Source organism: Lutjanus erythropterus, chromosome 4 (assembly GCF_056507025.1).
Source record: "Lutjanus erythropterus isolate fLutEry1 chromosome 4, fLutEry1.hap2, whole genome shotgun sequence".
Taxonomy (NCBI): Eukaryota; Metazoa; Chordata; class Actinopteri; order Lutjaniformes; family Lutjanidae; genus Lutjanus; species Lutjanus erythropterus.
The window spans coordinates 12,207,601-12,231,831 of record NC_139320.1 but is presented as its reverse complement, the minus strand read 5'-3'; the positions used below and the strand labels follow the sequence as shown (position 1 = coordinate 12,231,831).

At 37.6% G+C, this 24,231-nt stretch overlaps 1 protein-coding gene across 2 annotated transcripts in view; it reads right to left on the bottom strand.

The window, feature by feature from the left end:
- limk1a (LIM domain kinase 1a) overlaps positions 1-21,630 on the bottom strand; it is a 72,631-nt gene extending 51,001 nt beyond the window's left edge. Inside the window, exons 1-2 of one of the 2 annotated variants that reach the window (XM_084716986.1) lie at positions 21,401-21,630; positions 15,631-15,730 (exon numbers count right to left, since the gene is read on the bottom strand). In XM_084716986.1, coding sequence (XP_084573112.1) covers positions 15,631-15,730; positions 21,401-21,458 — 158 coding nt within the window. In that variant the 5' untranslated portion in view covers positions 21,459-21,630. Of the gene's footprint in view, positions 1-3,062; positions 3,311-15,630; positions 15,731-21,400 lie in introns of those variants that run through there. The other variant, XM_084716985.1, reaches the window with a different exon arrangement.
- Positions 21,631-24,231: the final 2,601 nt, after the last annotated feature.

Below are 24,231 nucleotides of genomic sequence, written 5' to 3'. Positions count from 1 at the left end.
CTTCATCCCTCCATTCCTTTTCAAGTGTGTAGAAACTTGTGTAAAACACTAATGGCCATAGTTGAAGTTATTGTTTGGTTTGTCCATTCTGGGCTGCTGTAGAAACAAGGCAGTGCAGCGTAGCAGCCTCCATGACGAGAACCCACAACCTCTGTAGATATGAACGGCTCATTCTAAGGTGATGAAAACACAAAGATTCTTCTTTTCAGATGACTATACACATGTGAAAACTAAAATATTTGTAAATATTATTACTATTTATACTATTACTATTTTTGCCATATTCTAAAAAAAAAGAAACATACCTGTAAATCTTTCACATTGCACCTTTAAGTTCTTTAACCTGCTGAAATATGACAAATGTAGCTCAAAGGAAAAAAAAGTAGGCGTGTGTAGTAAGACCGTTTTTAGTTTGTTAGGATATTTCAGGAAAAAATATTTATAAATCCAGAAGAAGGCAGTGAATCTGTGGGTAGATTTTACTGCTTGTTTAATGCAATGTTGTGGGAAGCAAGATTATTATAGTGAACCAAATCTAAACTAAAAACTAACCAGATGTGAAAAAACATTTTGGTTAACTGAAATAAAAATAAAACACTAGACTTTACAAAAACATTAAGACTATGTGAAACAATATTGTGTACTTATAAAACCAACTAAGATAAACAAACAAAAATATGCAAGAAATGTCTTTTGTTTTAGTTTTTGTCAATTTGATCATAGTTGTCAGCAGCAAACATGAGGAGGCAAGTGGTGCATCTGTTTATCAGCTGAGATGTCTGGATAACTGTGAGTCAGCTGCTGTTGTTGTTGTTGTGATGTAATACCTGTTCTGACCTCCTTAAATCCCAAACAAATACCCCCCCATACTATAATATATAATAGATATATGTGTATATAATATATAATGTAATGAAAACTAAAACTAAATAAAGCTAAAATGGAGCAAACCCACTCTGAACACACTTGGAAACAAAAATAAGAAATCACAAAAAATACAAAACTATATTAAATCAGATGGAAAGATGCATTTTTGAGCTTTCTTACAGACAAACAAACAAAAATCAAACTTTTAACTGTTTAACACAAGGCAAATATTGAAATTTAGCTTTTCAATGTCTGCTGTTTTATAAGATTTGCATCATCTTTGTTTGCAGTTAGATCATAATGAAAAAGTCTGAATAACAAATTCAGTCTCAGAATATCTGACATACATGGTGCATCGTCAATAAATATGTAGAAATCTAAGCATGTAATTTTTCTCTCTGTCTACTGTGTACAAAGTTACATACATACAAATAAATGAAAGCATGTATAAGGACAATGTTATTTCTGGCTTCTTTGCAATAAAAGAAGACACACAAGACATCCAATTAGATAAAAACATGAGTTTTCCGCTTTGACAGTCTGGTTGTGCTTGATAACATACTTATCTTCTTTGAAACACACACACACACACACACACACACACACACACACACACACACACACACACACACACACACACAAATACCATTGCACCATTGCACCCTTTTCTCTGCAGTGCAGTATTTGGACTTGTGGAAACATGAGTTTGGTTACAGCCGATGATGTAAGCCAGTGCATGATGGGTAATATGACCAGGACAGAAGCATTCAGTGATAATAGTAAAGGCAGTCACATGTAGGACAGCAGGGTTTGATTCATTGTCCGGCTTTGATAAAAGAGGGAAGTCACCAACAGACATGAGTTTGTGGATCCAGAAAGACAGAAGTGTGACTGATGTGAGCTCGGTCATTAGGGAAGTGAGACACAACACGAGACACTAATCATCTAAAGCCACAGAGAGACACAGTTCAGACACTGAATGTTACAGATAATGTACATCTGAATGGAGGCATTAAGAGCAATTTCTGCATTTTAAACAATGAACGATGAAGTTTTAAAGCTGCTTTACATTTCTGTCACTTTAGGAGCTTCTGTGTGAAAACATGAGAGGAAGTGAAACAGTCAGTTGGCCGATCCCCCTCACTGATCACACAAACACACAGCAGATCTTAAATACTTGTCTAAGATTTGCATTGAGCGCTGAAACAATATCAGTAAACAAACATAACTGTAATGTTTGCAGCTTTTCTTTGTCTTATAGGATTTTATATGGAATATTTTTGGGTTTTGAACAGTTGGTCAGTCAAAAACTGGAATCTGAATGATGCGATGGATATTTTTCACAAGTTTCTGACATTCTTTAGATGAAATTATTCATTAATGCCTCAACAAAATAACTGGCAGATTAATAAATAACAAAAATTTCACATCTCTATTAGACGGATAATCCTTAACATAAATACACAGACAATAATTATTAAATTGTCTACATAATCATGATGTTTTGATAATCGATTAATCCATTTTTTTTTAAGTAAAAACAGCAAACATCTGATGGTTCCAAGTTCTCAAATGTTAGATATTCTACTGTGGTCACTCATGCATACAGGAGATCATGTGCATCATGGGTTTTGGACTGCTGGGGGAATTTTTCACTTCTTTCTTATGTTTCTTATGTATTGACCACAGGATCACTCAGTCCATCAGACAATACTCAGGCAGATCGATCAATGATGACAAAACAATCATTAGTGGCAGGTCTACTCAGCAGACTGTAAGCTGAATAAATTAAAACAATACAAACACAAAGTCCCAAAAGTGCTCAGAATTTATGACAGAATGACAAAAACCTTAATTTAAACTCTGGCAGAAACCAGACAAACCAGCTGAGCCAGATCATCTAGATCTTAATCAACTTCTTCAACAAACAGCTCTGATTGATCCAAAACATATTGACTCAGTAAAGACTTGTTGAAAAACTGTCTGGGTCCATACAGATTCATCAATAATGAAAATAATCAGTAGTTTCAGGTCTATTCAACAAACTGCAACAACATGGAAAGTTTGAGCATCTCTGACTCCATGACAACAAAGCTAACTCCATCTCCTGAGGAAGACCATGTGATCCGGTCAGAAGCCCCGGAACAAGTGAGAACAGACTCTTGTGTTATAAGTTAAAGTGTCAGTTCACTTACTTTCTGTGTTGCTTCTTGCTGCGTTGGTTCTTTGCTGACATGTCACCCGTGGGAGCGCTGCTCTTGTTTTGACAGTCAGAAGACAGACTCATGTCAGCAGCTCCACCAGCCGTGCTGTCACAACCATCAATGACTCTGTCTCTCTCTGTCTCTGTCTTTCTGTCTCTCCCTTCCTCTGCTTCCTCTCTCAGTGCAGCTGCACAGAGGGGGTCACGCTCCTTCATCAACCATTTCCTGTCCTCTGCCCCACCTTCTTCATGGCTGCTCATTTCTAGTTTTTAACCTCACAGCTTAGACTCCACCCTCGTAATGTGAACTGTCCATTTCCTTCACTGGTCTATACATTTAAAGATTCCAGTGCCACTAATCCAATTTTCCTATTATCTGTCATCTATTAAAGCCCTTCACCTCCGCTCAACTTAACCAACCTCCTCATCAGAGCCCCGAGGTGCTTTGTTTTCATGAGGGCGAGGGTGTAGCCTCACTCATAGATACCCAGAGACGTCTCATTCAGGCTGAAACCTCAGCAGAAACAAGACAAACCAGCTGAGCCAGATCATCTACACCTCTATCATCTTCATCACCAAACTGCTCCAATTGGTCCAAAACATGTACATCCAGACACGAAGCAGAGCCCGCTGATAAACTGACTTATCACTAATATACAGTGTACAGTATATCACATATCAGTTAGCAAATAAATAAAAAAGAAGTTTTTAGTGCAGTAATGCCAATAGTTTGCCTCTTACTGTAATAGACGGTGAGGCCACTGTACTGAAAAATACTGTTTTGTTTAGTTAAGATTAATGATTAGAAATGACCAATAAATCAAAAAAATGCACATTTCCTCTACATTGTTTGTATTTTCCCTGTTGAATTCACGATCACTTCTGCTGACAAACATCTCAACAATGCATTTGTATAATTTATTCATCTTTCCTCTCCCACTAATCATTTCATCACCCCTCAGATTTATCTTACGATCCCTTCCCAACCCCTAGACTGAACTGAAAAATGACCTGACTGTATACAAAGAAAATCAAATGAACTCCACCTCAACCAGTCACAACAGTAAAATCGCAATTACACATTTAATTACATGTTAATGTAATGAGTCATTTTAGCCACAGGGGCCATTTCTTTGCTGATAGAGGATGTTTACTTTTGATAAATGTGAGTAAAATATAATTTTCTAATAATATTTCTGCACTTAACTTAAGTAGGATTTTGAACACAGACCCTTTATTTGTACTGGTGTATTTGCCACGTTAATGTATTGGTACTTCTGAGTAATCCAAGTATCTGACAGCCTGGTGATGGCTGCTAATTACTTGCGTCACAGTGAGTTGGGTGTTGTTGAGTGGAGCAGAGCTGGATTTCCAGATGGATGTCTCAGCCCCATGTCACCATAGCAACAATCTCTATAGAATAATACGGATCATTATACTGTATATACATGTATGTAGCCTTAGGCTGCACGAGCACAGTCAGCTGACTACTTTTGAGATTTTGAGATCATTTGAGATTGAAATGGACACAGCTGCTATTAAAATCTAAAACAATGCACCTTCTCATTCACCTCTCTGTGCTCTCAAGACTCCAACTTGTTCACTGTTAAAATGAGATATGCAATATATAATGTTTATTCTTTTCTTTCTGCCAGGCCATGGTGTAAACACTCACACACACACAGCAATGAAGCATGTGACCAACAGGAGTTTTAAAATGCTATTTTTAGCTCATGCTAATCTTTACATAATTTTCATCACTTTAATCTCACATAATTTTATCTATGTTTATCTCTGTTTAGTATTACTGCTCATAGAAGGACTAAAATGATTAATGATTAATCAAAACAGTCAATAATCGACTAATCACATCTATAATCAACATTACTCAAACTCAGAGGAGCTTTGATAAACAAACTGCTGTGCTGTTTATCAAAGGTCCTTCGCTGTGATTATTTATAATACCTCTGTACTAATTAGCATCCATGAGAACTGTTTTCACAGTCTCACCTCATTAATGTGACTGAGCCGTCAACACTGTGAGAGTTCAGAGTCGAGGTTCTACATTAAGATTTATTTTCTGACTCAATAAACAGTCCGACACGCCATGAATCATCCATCACGTCCTGCAGCCTCTGTCTCCAGGCAGAATTCAGCTGCAGGTGGAAACAGCTGAGTCACTGCAGCCCTCTACAGAAACACAGCCAAACTTCACTGTATCACAGAGCTGCACAAAAAGATTAATAAAAATAAATGATCACCTGCCACATCTTTTGTTTGCATTCAATATCTAGATTATATTAGGAGATCTTTTTCTCCAGACAAGAGGCAGTAATGTGGGGGGACAGATGGAGACAGAAATGTGTCCTGCAGCACAGGAAAGCGGTTGCAGGCTTTGTGTCAGCTCGTCCTTGAGAGAGGGCAACCTCGCCTAAAGAGTTTTAACTTGTGTGTGTGTGTGTTTGTTGATATGACAGAATATGAGCACATGAGTGTGAATCCATCACCAACATTAGAAAACAGTGTGTACAATCAGAAAGCGCATTTTTCCTCCTACACCTTTAGTGGATGTACATGGATTGTAAAAAAAAAAGAGGTTGTTATCTAAAGTGCGAACAAAGCAGAAGCCCTCGCAGTCCGTTGAGACGAATGTTGGGGCAGTGAGTGTCAAGCAGAAATAGTTTTATTGGAAGCAGGACGGTGCTGCACCGTACTGCAGAGACACTGCAGCAGAGCTGGAGTAAAAAAAAAAAAAAACAAATATATTCATAAGATGATGATTTTCTAAAGCTGCTTTATTATTAATGTCCCTACAGGAAAGTGGAAATGAACAAGAAGAAACTAATTTACAATAATCTGGTGATTCAGACTACACATAATTTAAATAATGATTATATTCAAATAAAGAATAGAAAATGCAAATTCCATACAGTGAATAAAAAATATGAAACCAAAAGGATCACAGAGGATGCTAATGAGCGTGAGAGTAGAAATCCTCTTATTCATCATTCCCAAGAGGAAACAGGAGGTTGGGAGCGACTCCAGAGTCCTGTCATAATGATGCTACACACACCTTCTTACTACATCTGCTGTCTCTCCTGAAATGTCAAGAGCTACTTTAACTTAATCCCCTCAAATACACAGAGAAGCCAATAAAACGCTCACTGAGAAGCATCTAGAGAGCCTTTAGTCCGAGTCCTCGTGGCCTTTTCAGAAACGACAAACGAATAAATAATTAAAATAATGAAACACTGTGAAATGTAAAAGAGAAACAAGTGTTTAGTCACATTGTAGGACTGGCAGCAAGATAAAATAATCTGGTGAAATCTCTGGTGTAAATAATAACATTAATGATGGCTTCATTCCATTTAGCTGCTTCATTTTGTGCATGGCTGATAAAGGGCTTAAGAGATAATTCCAGTTTATAACAACTTAAAAATGTAACTATTCTTATCTCATCCAAATTCATATTACTATCAATTTAAAGGTCCTGTGTGTGAGATTTACAGGAATCTACTAGCAGAATATTGCAGAAATGGAATATAATGTTCATAAGTATGTTTTCATTAGTGTATAATCACATGAAAATAACATTTATTCTGTTTTTGTTACCTTACAATGAAACATTAAACTCCAGAGTGAGCAGATCCTCTTCCATGGCGTCTGCCTTGTTCCAACGCCATTTTTCTACAGCAGCCCATAATTTTCATAGTTTTGGCCATCATATTTATTGGTTATGATTAGGGGTGCGCAATAAATATTGAGGCCAATAAATCATTGCGCGATAACAGTGAATTAATATCAGTATTTATTATTCCAATAATGATATTATAGCCCATAAATATCTGCTGAAGCCATTGTCAAAGCATTCAATTTAAATTATTTGGCAAAAGATTCCTTAACAGTCAAAGTCTGTTTGTTTAGCTTTTTGATGATTAACATTTCCAGAGTCAGAACTATTCTTTGTTTTTGTTGTAATAGTGATGTCTGTTAGATTTGGTTTGGTCAGAGCTGAAGAATTAGATCATCCATCTTTGCTCACTACATCTGAGCCTTTCTTACCCTCAGGGGTGTATAAACTACAGGTAATATGAACGTCTATTTAAAATGGAAAAATGTGAAATTATCAGTTGCCTTATCTGTATCGGCCACGAGATGCAGGTTATTACTGGTTATCATATCAGGTGAAAAAAATCCATATATATGCATTCACACTAACTATTGAACTTCATTGTATGTTAGCTTGGGTTATTTTCATAGTTTTGATAATGATCCTTTGGAAGTTAAACCAAATGTAAAGGCGCAAAATGCTGGTAAATTAGTTCACTTCAAAGGAAAACTGTAAGTGTGCACAAAGTCAGAAGTAGGGCGCTGATCTGTCAACTGTGATGTTTGTTTACAACAGTTCATACAGGGAAATGATTTAAACATTCAGCTTTTTTTCTTCCAGATAAGTTGAGTTTGTTTACAGTAAAATGTGCCTGATTGTCTGTCCAAGGTCTCAGGAAATACTGTGATGAGTTCAATGTTATCATAACCAATAGAAAAAAAAATGCACACACCTAAAAAAAAATGAAGATAAAATATAATTTTCCTTTGATCAATAAGTAAATCTGTGGTGTTGCTCCAATTTGTGTGATGTCTTTGTCACTATACTTCAGAGGGAGTTATTTTAAAACCACTGTGGTTTATTTCCAAGTCATGTTTACTGTTATTCTGTTTGACCAACAAACTACTGCTGCAGTCAGTCTTACTGTAACAGAGAAATCTTCCTTGGAAAGCTCTTCATGCACCATTTGAATATGCACATAAACAAATGTAAAAAGCTGTGTGAAGGTTATACATGTATGAAACTGGCAAGAGAGAACTGAGATGTATTTATAGAAAAATGGCACAGATAACTGCTTCAAAATCAAGAGGACACCGTATGTAAAAGAAAGACTACACACAGCTCTCTGAGACACATTAAACAGTTTAATTACAGAAATCAATACATTTTGTTTAATGATGGAAAGGTAACTGCCTCAGTCTAATCATATAGTGATGCATCACATCAATAAAGGCCAGGCTGCTCATCCTCGTGGTCAGTACTCACAGTATATAAATGGTATGGATGCATTCCTAATAAAGAGTCTCTGTGGAGTTCAGCTGAGCTTTGGGACAAACAGAAGCCTCAGTGAGAACACAGCTTCATTTTCCCATGAAGTCACAGTATGTAAAGAGCTGCTGCTATTTTCTGAGGAGACCTTTTTTTTCTCTGCACCCATGGGACTCCCTACAGTCTCCAAATAAAACTCTGGGCACTTTAATTTTGCATTTCCCTCGTCTCTTATCATCCCCACTTCCTTTCCACTGCTCTGCCGCAGCACTGGGTCCTGCAGTTGGACTGGTTTGGATGTAAGCTCCATTTCCACTAGTCGATTTTCCACAAAAGTCTTGTCAGACTAGCAAAACCATCTTAAATCCTCCTTTTCTGTGACAATCCGGCTCTCCCTCAGGATTTGGATCTGGGTCAAAAAAATATTCCTTCTCATTTCTAGACACCGTGTGGTACGCAGGGAAACGTCAGGATGATTTCTAGGAGGCTACAACCCTCTTTTTACAGCTTTAATTACTCACATGGCTTCACTCCCACTAATTCAACAGATCTGGTGTGTGTATGTCACTACAGGGTGGGCAGAAGGGCTTAAAGCTGCAGGCTGGTATCTGACACCTCAAAACGAGTGTGAGGAAGCTGGCACAACGCAAATCAGCAACACAACGCTATCTGTTGCACACACATCTCACTTAATGATGGTACAGTTGCAAAGAAATGCAAAGTAGCACTTTCATTTTCAGTCAAAGTACAAAGTGCATAAATATGCAAACAAACAGCATGTGTGAAATGAGTTCAAACACAAAAATCCCCGCAAATGAGAGACATGAAAAGATGCAAACACTTAAAAAAAAAAAGATACCCCACTGAGACAGACTGCAAGCCTTCATCCATCCTGAGGCAGCTAGATGTAACTGCCTGTACACACATACACATGCACACACCACAAAACCATTGTGAACCATTGTGCCCAAATGCCCTCCTCAGATTTCCCATTCAGACATCCGGCCAGGGGAAATCATTAATGACAGTGAGCGGTGAGTTTTCCACACAGCGAGAGCTGCCGATCTGTCCACCAGCTCAGATTAACACAGTGAGAGGAGGAGTGATCGTGCATCAAATCTGTTTACAGGTGTGAGTCTCACACTGCATATGAGAAAGAAAATAGTTGTAAAAAGCATTTTGTGGCTCCAGAGAGAGCAGCAAGAAACCTGGGGCACGGTCAGCCCAGACAAAAGGTAGTGAAACGTTTATGTAGAAGGCAAAAGTAGTGCATTGAACACAAAGTTGTGTACATAAAGGTATGAAAAAATAGATACCAGACCTACTTACAAGCAAGAGAATACTATATGTAACTCACCAGAGGTCAAAGGAAGCCCATAGCACACTGTTTTAAGGAAACGTCGTTAAATCTGGAAACGGTGTGGTACACACTGTTTTCAAACTGAACATGCACCTGATAAATCGCCTTACGTGATGTCATTGAACTCAGCTGTGGCTACAGGGCGACCAGATGAGAAGGGGTTAAATTCAGGACAGGAGAGTTGCGGGCGGGTGGCTCATGTCGGAAGGATTAAAATGTGTAGAATAAGTTAAAGTAACATCAGCGTGTAATTTTGATTGTTTTTGATTTGTTCTTCGTATTTCATTATGAAAATCAGTTACAGATTCTGGGGATGATATGAAGCACTGTGTTTGTTTGATCCACTACACACAGGTAACAGGTGTGTTACACTCATTTTAAACATCTTGTCAGCATATAAGGTTGTCATGAAGCTGTCAGAGCTGACAAACACATTTTATATATTTTTTTATCGCAATTTTAAAACATCAACAATCCATTATTTATGATAGCCTAATCTGTGTAATAAAAAATTTAAAAACACATCAACAATCTGACATATTTTTATTTATTTCTTCTGAACTAAAAGCAGGAATTATAGCCAACATAAGCGACTTGATCAGAATATTTTTCCAGATGCACATTATCCATTAATATGAATTTTCGGTTCAAACAAGACAGACTTTGGGATTCAGGGGAACTGCTGGGTTAGAAAGAAGTGAGGTTATCAGACCCCTGTAGGCTGCTCCTCATCTCTGCTTACAGCTGGCGGCTTAAGGCTATATTTAAGATCAATATGAGAACTTGAAGAAGTTGAAGAAGTTGCTGGGACACTAATGATCTGGCTGTACCGCTGTGGTTACTAAATGATGATTTTGGTTCCAAGTATGTGTATTCACCATGGGCCTTTGGATATTTTACTGTCTATTAATAATACTACCTGTTTGTGTACATTAAAATAAATAAAAACATTAACTGCAAAGAAAAGAAGATTGTGCAAAATAAAAAAATATTTCTGGTTCTGCTGCATTTTTAAAAGAGATAATGGAAACCTAACAACATTTTTGAAGCATGAGTGTACTGTGATGAAATAAACCAATGTACTAAATTTGCTGAGTTAAAAATGGCTCAACATACAGGTCATGATCATATGGGCTATATACCTCCGCTTTTCCAATTCCACAATGGCTTTAACAGTCTTAGCATTCTCCTCATTAAAACTTGGGTTTTATTTATTTATTTTAATACTGTTGAGGGTTTTTCTGCCATTATATTTTCCAACTGTTATTCATGCTGATTGTGTAGTCCAATGTTGTGCTGAGCTCTTTGTTATTACAGTGCATTTACAAAAAAAAAAAAGAGAACTTGAGAAAATGGCCCAACACGCCATCTACTGTTTTAAATCATCCTGAACCTTGCAAGTCCAGTGGTGACACAGAGTCGACCGGCTGGAAGTTACATCATGAAATTTATATAAAAAAGGATGTTAAACGTCCTCTAATCAGAGGTGAACGTCCCACCTGACTGAACAACTCCTGCCTCACACATACAATCGGTCCAGTACTGTTTTAAGATAGCCTGAAGTTCACAGAGAGAAGACAGGCAGAGAGCAGAAACATTCAATGTGTCATAGTCTTTTTAAAGAGCCAGTAAAATATTACTGACTGCAGCATTAAATAATATCTCTCTCTATCCAGAAAGTAAGGGAAAACAACAACAAAACTAAACGTTTCAGTTAGGACTCCTTGTCAAATGCTTGTCTTTATCTCCTGCTTGACAGAAAACAGGCGAGCATGATGAAAAGATGTGAGAGACAGAGGGAGAAGGAGGTGGAGATGTTACATAAGATCATCAGAAACAAAATCAGCAGCAACATCAACAACTGTGTCCTATTAATTAAATATAGAGCAGCCTTGTAAAAAAACCTCCTCCACTTTCAAAGTAAATAACTCCTCGTGCCTCAGCTTAATGAGTTCTCAGCACTAATGAGAATTACCATTCATGGAGCTTGGTGATGTTTTTACTGCAGTGTCATTGTCTACAAACAACACTGAGGGATATTAGCATGATGCTAAACAGGAGCTTGTGTGTGGGAGAGAAAATGTTTCAAAAAAAACAAACAAATACAGCTATTTATTGTCATTTCCATTTTACGCAGGGCTACATATAATAAACATTTATTTTCATCTAATAAAGGAACATTCAGCACAAAACAGTTAGATTCTTTGCACTTCCAAATACCATCTTAAAATCTGAAATCTCATAAAAGAGCCAATGACGCACTTCCTCCCAGCCTGACAGAAGCTGTTGGTGGAAGTGTCAAGTTGCAGTCTAGTGTGCTGAAAGAATCAATGGCCATTAGTCCGTCTGCAACCATCTGTGAGTCTCCTTTTTATTCATGTGCTCAGATGCATCATTCTGTTATATGACAAGAGGTGACTGTATTGATCTGAAGATTTAGTGACGTCTGAACTTTATTTTAAAGTCCAGTCAGGACAACGTAGCAAAAACAGTGAGGCAATCGGACAAACTAGATTTTAATCTGTCACTGAATGCCTGAATATGTGGAAAATGTTTAAACCTAATTATTATGACTGGTTCACATAGACTGTAACCTGCTGTCTCCATCCTTCACTCTCCACAACCACTCAATTTCAAGCCAACATGGATGAGAAGTCCTTCAAGTGTTTCAGAAAATGGAAATTTGATTATCTACAATTCTGTGATGACTGGGCAAACCTCCAAAGCTCCAGAGCTGCTACTAAGCTGACCTGCAATTTATTCTTGAAGGGCAAGGGTTGCATAATAATAATGCACAATAATAATCAGAGACAGACTGCCTGCAACCTTCTTGGCCCATTCTGATTTCTGATTTTTTAAAAATTTGACCTGCTGATTCAGATTTTGGTCAATTTCCATTTTCTTTCTTTGGAAGAACTTTATCTGACAGAATACAAAGCATTTTTCTAACTTTTCTTAATGGAAAATTAAATTGTGTGTTCATAATTAAACACTGACCACTAAATAATTTTTACACTTTCTCCAAAACTGCTCCAGGTTACAGCCAGGCCTTTTTATATTATTAAGATTAAACACCACTGCATGATCTCATGGGGGAGCAGATGTAAACAAACTGGAGACTGGTGTGCAAGAATTTGCTGAAGTAATATTTTGTAGTGATGAAAAAACAGAAGCAGTTAAGTTAAACGAGTCTGGATGAGGAAATGTTTGGGAGGTTGGCAACAATGTCAGCTGATGAGCTGCTTTGTCTCCTTGTCTTCTCTTTATCCTTCTCTTGGACCTTATCACTCCTCTTCATGCTGCCAACAGGTGTGTCTGCCTGTGTCCAGTGCTGTTAAATATATGGTCGCCAGTCAAACTGAAAACCAATTCCAGTCTCTGGCTCTCGATCAGTGCATCCCTAATAATAATGAATAATAATAAATCTAATTTCTGGTTTTACAGGTTGTTAAAATTGTCTGTTGCCAAAATGTTAAAAAGTCCAAGATAAAAGTTACACTCAATATTAAATCTCAATAGCCTGGATAAAAATTACAAATGTGAATAATTTTCTTTCACAGAGGGACACATGAAATCTCACTGCCCACACACACAACATGCTGCAGTTTTAATGTGTCAGATATGAACTGGCTGCATCCAGACATCCAAACGTGGCACCTCATGTTGCCTGAGACTGAAACACAAACCTGCCTATTCTTCTCCTCCAAACAAAACCTTTGGAAAGTAAAACCAAATACACCAACTGACTGCAGCAGAGATGTTGGTCATAATGGCAGCTGCAGGTTTAATGCTGGAGCTCCGAACAACAGAAACTAGGGGTCTTATTGGTTGATTATGAGAAAAAAGAAAGATTTAATGAAACAGAAGCAAATAAATGCTCAATGGCGCCTTAAAAGTCTCTGAGAATGTCTGTCAGCGAGGTAAAAGAGTTAATTAATGATGTGTTAACAAGCTTCTGTTTCTGTGGCTGAAGAGTTAAAATGAATGTGAATCAGTTCAAAACAACAGTGAAGCTTCTGCTGCTTCTTGTTCAGTACCTGTGGTGTCTGTACATGTGACAGATTCCTCTGCCTGAGGGCTCACCGGTTGTTGTAATGTTTACAGGTACAGGTGAGTCACAGCAGATTGTGGTAATAACGCCTGAGTGATGTCACCGGTTTGACCAGTGCACGTTAAAGCAGCACTTAGGCCAGAAATCATCAGTCACATCTGAACTGAACCCCAGTGACTCCATCTGCGTTCTTCTCCAGGTTTTTCAAACGGAAACTTCCACTCACTCATGAGCAACAGACAGTGATGTAGGTTACAGCGCTGACGCTCTCGACTCCCTCAACTGAGGGGGTTTATATTAACAAGGGGTGGGAGAAAAAATGATTCTTTTAAGTACTGTGTTTTGGTTTTTTTAAGATTTTTGGGGTAGATTTTTTGCCTGTTGAATCTATTGTAACATATGTATAAATAACTACCACTTGGTCCATTAGCTCAATGCTAACATGTAATGGGAATTCCAAATGACGCGCGAACAAAATTAGCATCGCGATTGCAGTAAAATTATTTTAACAAACAGATCCATTTTTCTTCACATGCTGAACATAAAACAACATGTATGCCCAGACTTTCTGGCATAAATTCCCTCTGGTCTAATGAAACAAACTAATATTACTATTACTCTATTACCTGCTACTGCAACCTGTTACAGCAATCTCAAAGCACCAAAACTATTTGATTTTTAAAATTAATTTATTGTTCAGTACCTGATGAACAGGAGCAGCTACAGAATTACATAAAAACCCCAAAATGGACCTCCCTTGAACACAAAAATACTGATGAGGGCAAACTGGTGATAACAATGCCTTATCTGCTGTCACCTGTCTGTCTTGCTATCATCAGTCTGCTGTTTTGCTGTCTCAAACTGGTCCAGTTGTCTTTATACGAGGCACACTTTGATGGCTGTGCTTCCGCTTTGCATGTTTTAGTGTCTTAACAGTGTAGCACAATGTTGTCTTTAGTCCATGTTTTTGATTTTCTGAGTTTCCTCACAGTGAAGAAAAGAAGGTGGCAGAGCACACGCTCGTGTTACCAGTAGAGTAAAAGGTCAGCTGACAGAAGAGGGTTTAAACAAGGAAAAAGGTGAGAATATGTGCGCTAATATGATAACAATTCTCAGCAGGTACATATGTCCAGGTCTGTTAAGAAATCATTTTCTATTGATTAATCCAACCATCATGTTCCCCATTAATAAACAAATTATTTTGGGTATGAAGTCTCTGTAAATGGTACGAAAAATCTTTCTCTTTCCTACATCAGAACATGAAATCTCCAAATTGCTTGTTGTATCTGACCAACGGTCAAAAACCAAAAGTTATTCCATTTACTGTCATTTATGAAGAAGAACCAAGCATCAAATTCTCACACTGAAATCACCAAATGTTTGGTATTTTTCCTTTGAAAAAGACTGAACTCATTATTTAATTACCAAAATTGTTTCCAAGTAAATCTATTTTATTTTATGGCCATTCAGGGCTCAAAAATAAGGACTGACTGTCGGCCACGTCAGGTTAGTAAATCCAGCAAAGAATTAAACTATTAAAGTGCTTAGATTATTGATTAATTGTTGCAGTTTTTCAAGAAAAATATTGTTTTCAGATTCTCAAATATGGAGATTTTCTGCTTTCTCATTTTCACATTATATTAAACTGAATATCTTTGGGTTTTAGATTCCCAACACCAGACATTTAAAGACATAGCCTTGAAATGACATTTTTCACTATTTTCTGACATTTTTTTTTAGAAATTGCTGCCCTAGATTAAAAATGACATGTTTAATCTAATGATATGACTTAAGTCTTTGTTGTCATGTGATAATCACTAATAAATGAGCCAATCTGTGCAGGGCCAAGTAAAACTTTGGGCAAGTAATGTCGCACCCTGCCATTTTATGTCTTAATTGGAAAGCTGGCAGTAGAAGAATGACAAATACAGAGATGTGGAGTGAAATGCAACAAAGGAAAGCAGGGGTCTACACTCATCCATTCACTAAGGAGACACTCCATCACTGCCTTTAGACACACGTGATCTCAACATGTTGTGTGCTGAACATACCTGAAGCAGACGGTGTGCCAGTCAGTGTTGAGGGCCTGGAGGTATTGCTCATCATAGATCCTCTGTTTGCATCCCGCACAGACGGGCAAACTTCCTCCAGCTGGAACAACAGGAACACACGAGGTCAAAGGATGAAATGATATCCAACATTTTACAGCTCAGTATGCATAACATCAATAACAGCTCTTTGATGAGATGGATGAGATGTAATAATCGCCGATGTGTGTTTGCATGTTATATTCGTTTTATCCGTCCTTATATCGCCTTTAATGCAAATCAGCCCTGCTAATGATCCTCACTGAAGCTGCAGATATCAAACACACAACACACACTGATGATGGCTAACAGGAAGTTTTAATGAGAGTATTACTCAGCAGGGTGTAGCCACTGAGCTGTTGCATTACACCAAGTCTGCAGTGTTTGGTATCAAATCATAACATTTAGTGAAATAATGGAAACACTTTTTGCCTATGATTTTAGAATAATCTTTTTTTGTCGTACAATGATGACTTTTGCACACTATCGCACTTTACTTAATGAATTTAATGATGTTTAGCTAATTATTTCTGAATTTAATTACTCCTTTTTTGTCAGACATTTACTTTATTACAATTCTATACATAACATTCAACAACGTAACAGTCTTCTTACAATGTCTTTCCTGTTCCTGTCATTTTTAAACAGCTGAAAGGAAAAAAGTCTACAGTTCAGCAACAAAATTCAAATTTAGCCCCACAATCAACTCAAAATACATAATACATTTCTGATGAAGTGTATTCCAAACATGTTGTCTGTTTTGTCACAATCATGTGCTCCAGAGCCTTCTCTCACCTTTCTTCTCCATCTCCATGCATATATCACTATATTTCCAGGTTTAAATTAAGTTGCTAATTTGGAAGGAGTCCAGAAGCAACAGTATAAAAAAAATTCCGATTTGTGAGACTGTTTTCCAGCGAGGAGCAAAATCATGACACAATGAGTTTTTTTTTTTTTTTTTTCAATTCTCTTCTGAAATCTCCCGATCCAGGTCCTTTTATGGCATATGTTTAGGCCATCCAATTTTTGCAATTGTGCGCTTCTAATATATTCATAAATTTTCAGTGCTCTTCTATTTTTGTCCTATCTTAAGTGACGAATTAATGAATTGTAGCTGTCCCTTGCAAAGTGTTTTTTAATTATTATTTTTATTTCAGAGAATGCAGAAGCTGAAATCAAGAAAGGGAATGAAAATCATTGTGCTTATTAATAATGACCAAAACATTTAGTCTAAATAAACTGTAATATGAAAATGTAAAACGTTACTTTTGCCTACTTAACAGCATCATTTTAGCAATAAAAAATGTTTTTCAGGTAGCACATAGGATAAACAAATTGGGCATAGCATGTGTAATATTACCTAAAATGTTTTTAAAGGGATTATGGTGTCACTGGAGCCACAAAATCCAAGTTTGATCAAAGGGGAAGAAGCCTGTGTGGAGCTGATGGAGGATGGGCTGCAAAAACTGTTTATTTAACATATATTCAAGTCTTTTCTTTAAACGTTCAAATGCTCAAAAGTGCCAGCAACTCAAATATTATAATGACCAAAGTAAAGCACAAAGATTCTTACTTCTTGTGGAAAATATAGAAACTTTTGTTTTCAACAGATAAGTGTTCCTTTCAACTTGACCACAGTTTGATCCTCTCATTCTCTAATGAGGAAAATGTTCATTATGATTAGAGTTTCAGGAAAAAGCAATTTTGCAGATCTGGAAGGACTAATTCTGTAATGCATTAAAGAGAGAGCAGCAGAGTGAGTGTGTGTGTGTGTGTGTGTGTGTGTGTGTGTGTGTGTGTGTGTGTGTGTGTGTGTGTGTGTGTGTGTGTGTGTGTGTGTGGTTTCTGCTGATGTAAATCTGTTTGCTGGAAAGGACTAGGTGACAGCAGCAGCAAATATCAGATGTGTTATGCTACATACAGAAGATATTATTGTTGCTGCAGCTCATTTGCCTGAGAACACATCACACGCCCTTCACATCCTGACCACACGACCGTGACATGGCATTTATACACAGAGATGCAAAGTAACGGCACATTTAAACATGGCAGATAGTTAATGATCCTTCCTCTGTTCTGTAAATGTGTCTGATATGAGCAGGACTATAATCTGTGAGAGGAGGAAGAAGCCAAACATGAATACTGTAACATCTTTCTGTAACTCCTGCACTTTTAACATTTTACTAGCGTCACATTGCTGAGTTCTTGTACTTGATTTCTTTTACTCTTGAAGCCTCAAAATCTCTGCCAGTTCAAATAGGTCTGAGATCTGCAGGGCACTCAGAAATAATCCCAGAAATGTCATTAAAAGTCACTTTGTCACATCTGAGTACCTATAAGTGTATGTTGTCACCACTTCAACCTAAAAGCACATATTAATTCAATGTGAAGACTGTTTTTTAAATTGAAACTTTTAATGAGCTACTCTGAATGTTTGTTAGGTTACTATGACAACAAATTGCTCACAATAATGTGGCACCATTATTAGTGGCAGCAAATCATCACGTTTCTGCAGGTGAAAAGTAAAACATACCTAAACGAGTGCAGATCTCCACCAGGCAACAGAGGGTGAAGCACCTACTGCAATGTCACCAGAACTGCCAGATGCAACCAGCTTAATAGCTAAAATTCTGCATAATTTGTTGGTCAGAACCTGCATGCACCAGTGGCTATTCAGAAGGTTAATGTTTTGGTATTTCATTTCATTTAATTTCATCAATTAACCAGTACAATGTTTAACATTTCAGGTTTATAGGAAACTAAAATTGAATAAAATTGCTTCAGTAAAATACATTAAACTTGAGCGTTACAGTCAATTTTGTTGGGAAGTTTGCATCTCTCATTTGTTTACTTGTGGACCTTGAATGCCCCAATACGGCAGCCATGCAGTTATAAAGCAGAGATGGCAATGACGCTAACAAAATTGTGATTTATTCACCTGGTATCATCTCTAACTTTAGTGGATCATAACCCATTGGGCATAGAGTTAATCTGCAGATGCTCCAGTTTAAGATAAAACAAAACTTTTCAACAGATGTCTGTTTTTGAGCCACAGCAAAAGCCAAAATGTAGTCTGCAACAGACTAGTAGATAGGTCTTGTTTTTAGCCTAGCAGTTGCTGATGACTCACAGCCCTGACCAGTGGGTTAAGAGGAGTGAGGCATCACCATTTGGTATAAAACAGAGCAGTCAATAAAAAAGGTTTTTTATGCCAAAAATGTGAACAAAAATATTAGGCTGATGGATCCAGTAGTTTGAGAGATTAGCTGCGGGCAGTAGCTCCAGCCCTGTTGGTCATGAACACACAAAGCCTATTGCATTTAAAACATCATGTCCATGCATGCCATCACGCAAATGAAAAACAGCTGTAAATTAGTAAAACACTGAACAGATAAGTTCAAAAATGCGTCTTGCTCCTGTTGTAATAAAGCATCTGAATATCAATACTAGTGTATCGATGTAGTATCACAAGGCAGAGCATTATTGCAGCTTTAATTATCTGTTCATCCCTCTATCTGAAAGCTGTGTTGGCAGAGTTTTTGGGCTCATTACTGTAACGCCTGAGTGAGCAGCTGCCCTCTTGCAGTAGTTTTATTGATCATATTGGCTCATCGTAGGCAGGTCTGGTTTGTTTCCTCTCCTCTCCGTGCACCTCACCTTTTTATTAATTAATATTCTTCACCTCATCACTTTATTATGAAGCATTTTTCTCCCTGATAATTGTCTCCTCTTGAACTCTCTGGAAAGGTCTCAGCGAGGACACAGCTACCCCAGTAAAGGCACACAAACACAAACACACACTGTATAAACTGTACAGCTAAATGACCGGGAAGCCCACCCCTCCAAACTCATTTCTCACAGAAAACTTGCAGCAGTTTCTCCTGCAGACGAGCTAAACTCCCTGTAATGCAAATTGAGTCACTGCCTAAAAGGTTAATTGTGAAGTTCAATGAACCTGACTGACAGCTACAGTACACTGTTGATAAGGAGCAGGATAATCACAAAGCGTATCCAACATCTCAAAATACAGTAACATCACATAATTAAAGCTGCAATAATTAGTCAATTAATCAATTAGTAGATTAACGATAGTTAGTTCCAAACTATTTAACATTTATTGGTTCCAGCTTCTTAAAAGTAAAGATTTGCTGCTTTTCTTTGTCATGTATTACACTAGATGAAGAGTCTTTGGGTTTTGGACTGCAATATGAAGATGTCACTTTGGACTCTAGGAAATTGGGATGAACATTTTTCAGATTTTTTGACCAGGTTGGAAACTACTCTTTAAAGTGATTTATCCATTTAACAATGAAATGAATGGGTGTTATCACCTACTGTTTGCCTCTATTATATCTATATCATTTTTTTTTTTTTTGATCAAATACCTCAATATCGATATGGTGACAATACTGCTGGGATCACTAGTCCTTTCACAAAATATTAACACAACAGGATTTTTTGAAAAATATCATCACCAAGTAGTTTTGAAACACCTCTAGTCAAACGGCATCTTATACTGTTTTTTGCCCATGACTAGAAAAAAGATGTGGTGTCTGATAAAAAATAAATGCAAAGAATGTAGAAGGATTATTCCAGGAAAAAACTGTGAATATGACTAACATGATGAAGCACCTAATAAAGTTTCAAGAAAACTTCAGGGTGGACAGGTGCACTGTGTTTAAAGGTACCTAATAAAGTATTCTATTGGTATTGCAAAGGGTACTCGTATTGGTACTGGTATTGTACTGAGCTCTAGTAATGTGGGTATAATGACTAAGTTGATAGATGCAAATAATAGAACAGAGAAGCTCGATAACATCAGAAGATTACATCATTTTACTGTAAGGCAGCCTTTAGAACCAGGAAAAGACAACACATATGCCATATCATGATATAACAATATCCAAAAATCTAAGACAATATCTAGTTTCATATCAAGATATTGCTATAATATCAATGTATTGCCTAACCCTAACCCAACCTTAGGGTATTTAAATAATTTATCTATTAGATGTACAGCTCCACATCAGACAAACGCCCCTAACATGTCTCTGTTTTGCTTTACTACCTCACAAAATACAAATATTTAAAAAAGATACACATTTCTGATAATTAATCAGCTAAAAGAGCAAACAAACGTGACTCCTACCAATTCTTATCCCCTCCAAACAATTTTACATATTTAAACATACCCTTTACTAAACAGTGGTACATTTTACTGCACAAGTAACATGCAGTGTTAATATTGTACAGCAGCATCTAACATCTAATTAAGTTCAACTTGATTTAAGCCCATAACTTCAAGATGCACCTTATAAAATGCTGTAAATTTCCACGAATCACCCCGTGGAGTCCTCGCTTCATTTTGTTAAAGTAATAACCAGTTTGGCTTTTCTTGAAGATTTCTTGCAAATGAGCCCTGTGGAAATGTGCGTGGCCTGAGGGTGAGCACTGCATCCAAACATGACGGGTGCATCAACTCGCAGAGGAAACATGGCTTCAGTGGCAGCACAATAACACCCTGACGCTCCCTGCATATGAACACCAATGCTGCACTGCTGACCGACAATACAGCGACACCCAAAGTGGAAAAAAAAACATTTGAAAGCTTCGGTTTTGGTGCCAGTTTCAGTGGAGCATCCTCCGTCAGTGTAGAGCAGCTGTCTCTGCATCTCCCGCCCCGCCGCCTCCCGCATGCCTCCAGCGGCTCTTTCCACCCAGCAGCTCCTCTTACCTTCCTCCTCTCCCATGCGTTCGTCCTTCCAGGTGCAGCAGAGCAGCATCAACCTCATTCACTCTCCGACACCGAGCTCCGGGAGAGAGCCAGCCGCCTCTGGTCGACAGATAACCGGTGTCCGACCACCACCGCAGCCCGCCCGGCGGTCGTGTTGCTGTGCTTCGGTCGGTCGCTCCCTGCGGCGGCCCACACAGCAGCTTCCTCCTGCCTCCTGCACGTTTCTGCGGCGCTTCATTCAAGAGAGCCGCTGACCAATGAAGCTGCAGGGCCGGGGAGAGGAAGACACTGACCGGCCAACCAGCAACACTCCCTGGTTAATTAATGCATTTCTTCATGAGCAGGAGGAGGAGGAGGAGGAGGGGTTGGGAGGAAGGCAGTGCAGTGAATACAATCAGGGGCTTAGTTGTTACAAAATAGCTATGTCAAAATATTTATTTTCTATTATATTTAAAATTAGGCATTATTTTCTGTAGAAAATTTAAATGTGCTCGTTTCAAATGAACCATTTGAAATAGACACAAACTGCAATTAAGTATCTGTTTGAGCTGAAAATAGTTGAACTATTAGTTGAAGTGTATTTGATAAAATCAGATTGAATGAAAGTAGCTGAAATGTCAGTTGAAGAATGCAGTTAATTAGTAAGAGATAAAGAACAGTAACAGTAAAATGTTAGAGTTAGAGATTAAGTTGAAATAAGTGATGAAAGCAGTTGAAAGACTGAAGAGATGAAAGATGCTGAAATGTTATAGAAAGAGAAGAAAGCAGTTGTAATGATGAAAAGCAAGAGATAAATGCTGAAATGTTGAAAAGTAATAAATAAGGAAGATGAACTATGAGAGTAAGAGATGAAAGAGGTTGAAGCTCTGGGCGAAAAGTAAAAGATGAAAGCAGATGACATGTCAGTTCATGTGGATTCTAAGTGGCAAAAGTGGATGAAAATTCATAAGTTGACGTGTTAGTTGACAAATAAGAGATGAAAGAAGTTGAAATGTTGAACAGTAATGGATGAAAGTTGTTGACATATTTGAGTAAGAGATGAAAGAAGATGAAATGTTAAAGAGTGAGGAATAAAAGCAGTTGAAATGTTGGAGTAATAGATGGTAGAAGTTGAAGCTGTTGAAGTTTTAGTTGAAGGGTAAGAGATGAAAGCAGATGACATGTTCATATACACTAAGTGGTAAAATTTGCTGAAATTTTATAAGTTGAAATGTTGAAGCAGAAGAGATAAAAGAAACTGAAATGTTACAGTAATAGATGAAAGAAATTGAAATGTTGAAGAGAAAAAGATAAAAGCAGATGACATGTCAGTTAATGTGGACTGTAAGAGGTAAAATTAGTTTGAAGAGATGAAAGAAGTCGTAATGCTGAAGAGTAACAGATGGATCGATGTTAAAAAGTAATAGAAGAAAGTAATTGAAGTGACATTTAAAGAATAAGGGATGAAAGTAGATGAAATGTCACTTGATTTGGACTGTACGTAGTAAAAATGATTGGAATTTCAGAAGTTGAAATGTTGAATGTAGAAGAGAAATGAAAGATGTTGAAAAGTTGAAGAGTAAGAGATGAAAGCAGCTGAACTGTTAAATGAAAGTATTATAAGTATCATAAGGTTAAAATTTAAGCTGAAGTAGAAGTGCTGAATTGTGAACTGAAAGCACTTGAGATGTTACTTGAAGTGTAAAATCTGAAAGTAGTTGAATCTTTCAGTGCATGGCAGGTCTCAAACAAAAGAAATGTGCCAAAATGTTAGACTGTCAACAAGACAAACGCACAGCCCCAAATATTGTCTCAATTTTCCCAATAATTGGGACCACATTACTTTCTGGTGGTAACTTTCAATAAATTATTAGAACATGGTGAACATTTCCTTTGGCATAAGCTGAAATACTTGTGCTAAAGCCAAGGGGATTTGTAGTTTTATGGATGACATTATACTGCAGATCCATAGTGGCAGTAGCATTTCTGAAGAGGAACAACATTACGAGACTGAAGGTGATGGAACAACAGTGTAAGCTATTTCTACAGGATGTGGATCATGGGTCAGTGGTTCTCCCAGGAGATCTTCATAGAACAGCAACATGAGTTCATTATTTCCAGCTGGCACAACAAGAACAGAGTTTATAGCCTCCACTGAGGAAAACTGTCTGCTCTAAATCTGGGTTTGTTGTCACTGCAATCAAAAGCTCTACCAAATCACACATATCAGACATCAAAATACACTAAATCTAATGGTTTCTGATTCATTTTGCCCAGTGGAAAATACAGCAAAGACTTGGAAAAGCTGAGATGTAATGAAGGTCCCATGCAGGCAGGACTTGAGCCCCAGATATTATTGCCATGTGGTATGTGGTTTATAACAAACTGATCCACCAGGAAACCCTGGACCAGGTGGTTTTGATCAACTCACAGGACAAGCTGCTGCTGTGGAATGCACATATCTAACTATAAAGGAAGGAATCTCTGTATGTCCTTTGCATAACTCAAGAACCGTTCATCTGATCAATTTCACACTTGGTTGTATTGCTGAGAAACCAGTGGAGTGCAGTGCTGAATTTGGCCCGATGCAGTGGTACAACAATGTATTTAAATTTTTGGCCAGCAATTTTTGAACCATAAGTCTCACTGACATTTTCCACATTAAACTTTTTTTTTTCCTGGACTCTGTGCATCCAGAAAAATCTATGCACACAAGCCATGTCCATTTGCATCCTGATTGATTTTCTGCCATTTTGAACTTTGTCCAAATCTGTTTTAATTTGTTACTCCTTTGGTACAGAACATCTCCTGGACAAGCTAAAAAAAAGTATGAGTATTTTTGATAATCAATA